Source organism: Eurypyga helias, unplaced genomic scaffold (genome assembly GCF_000690775.1).
Source record: "Eurypyga helias isolate BGI_N326 unplaced genomic scaffold, ASM69077v1 scaffold38497, whole genome shotgun sequence".
NCBI classification, from domain to species: Eukaryota; Metazoa; Chordata; class Aves; order Eurypygiformes; family Eurypygidae; genus Eurypyga; species Eurypyga helias.
In genome coordinates this window covers 9573-9823 of record NW_010261751.1, presented here as the reverse complement: position 1 = coordinate 9823, position 251 = coordinate 9573, and the positions used below count along the sequence as shown (strand labels likewise).

At 68.9% G+C, this 251-nt stretch overlaps 1 protein-coding gene across 1 annotated transcript in view; it reads left to right on the top strand.

The window, feature by feature from the left end:
- The first annotated feature begins 168 nt into the window (after nt 1–168).
- COL8A2 (collagen, type VIII, alpha 2) overlaps nt 169–251 on the top strand; it is a 384-nt gene continuing 301 nt past the window's right edge. The window contains exon 1 of the mRNA XM_010155488.1: nt 169–251. This exon is cut by the window's right edge and continues 301 nt beyond it. Coding sequence (XP_010153790.1) covers nt 169–251 — 83 coding nt within the window.

Genomic DNA, 251 nt, shown 5'->3' with positions numbered 1-251 from the left:
TTCGACGAGACGGGCATCGCGGGGCTGCACCTGCCGGACGGAGGCGTGGAGGGGGCCGTGCTGGGGAACGGCAAGCCGGGGAAGCCGCAGTACGGCCGAGGAGAGCTCGCCGCTCGGATCGCGCCAGCCTTCACCGCCATCCTCACCTCCCCCTTCCCGGCGTCGGGCATGCCGGTCAAGTTTGACCGGACTTTGTATAACGGGCACAACGGCTACCACCCCCTCACCCGGGGCTTTACACGCACCCGATC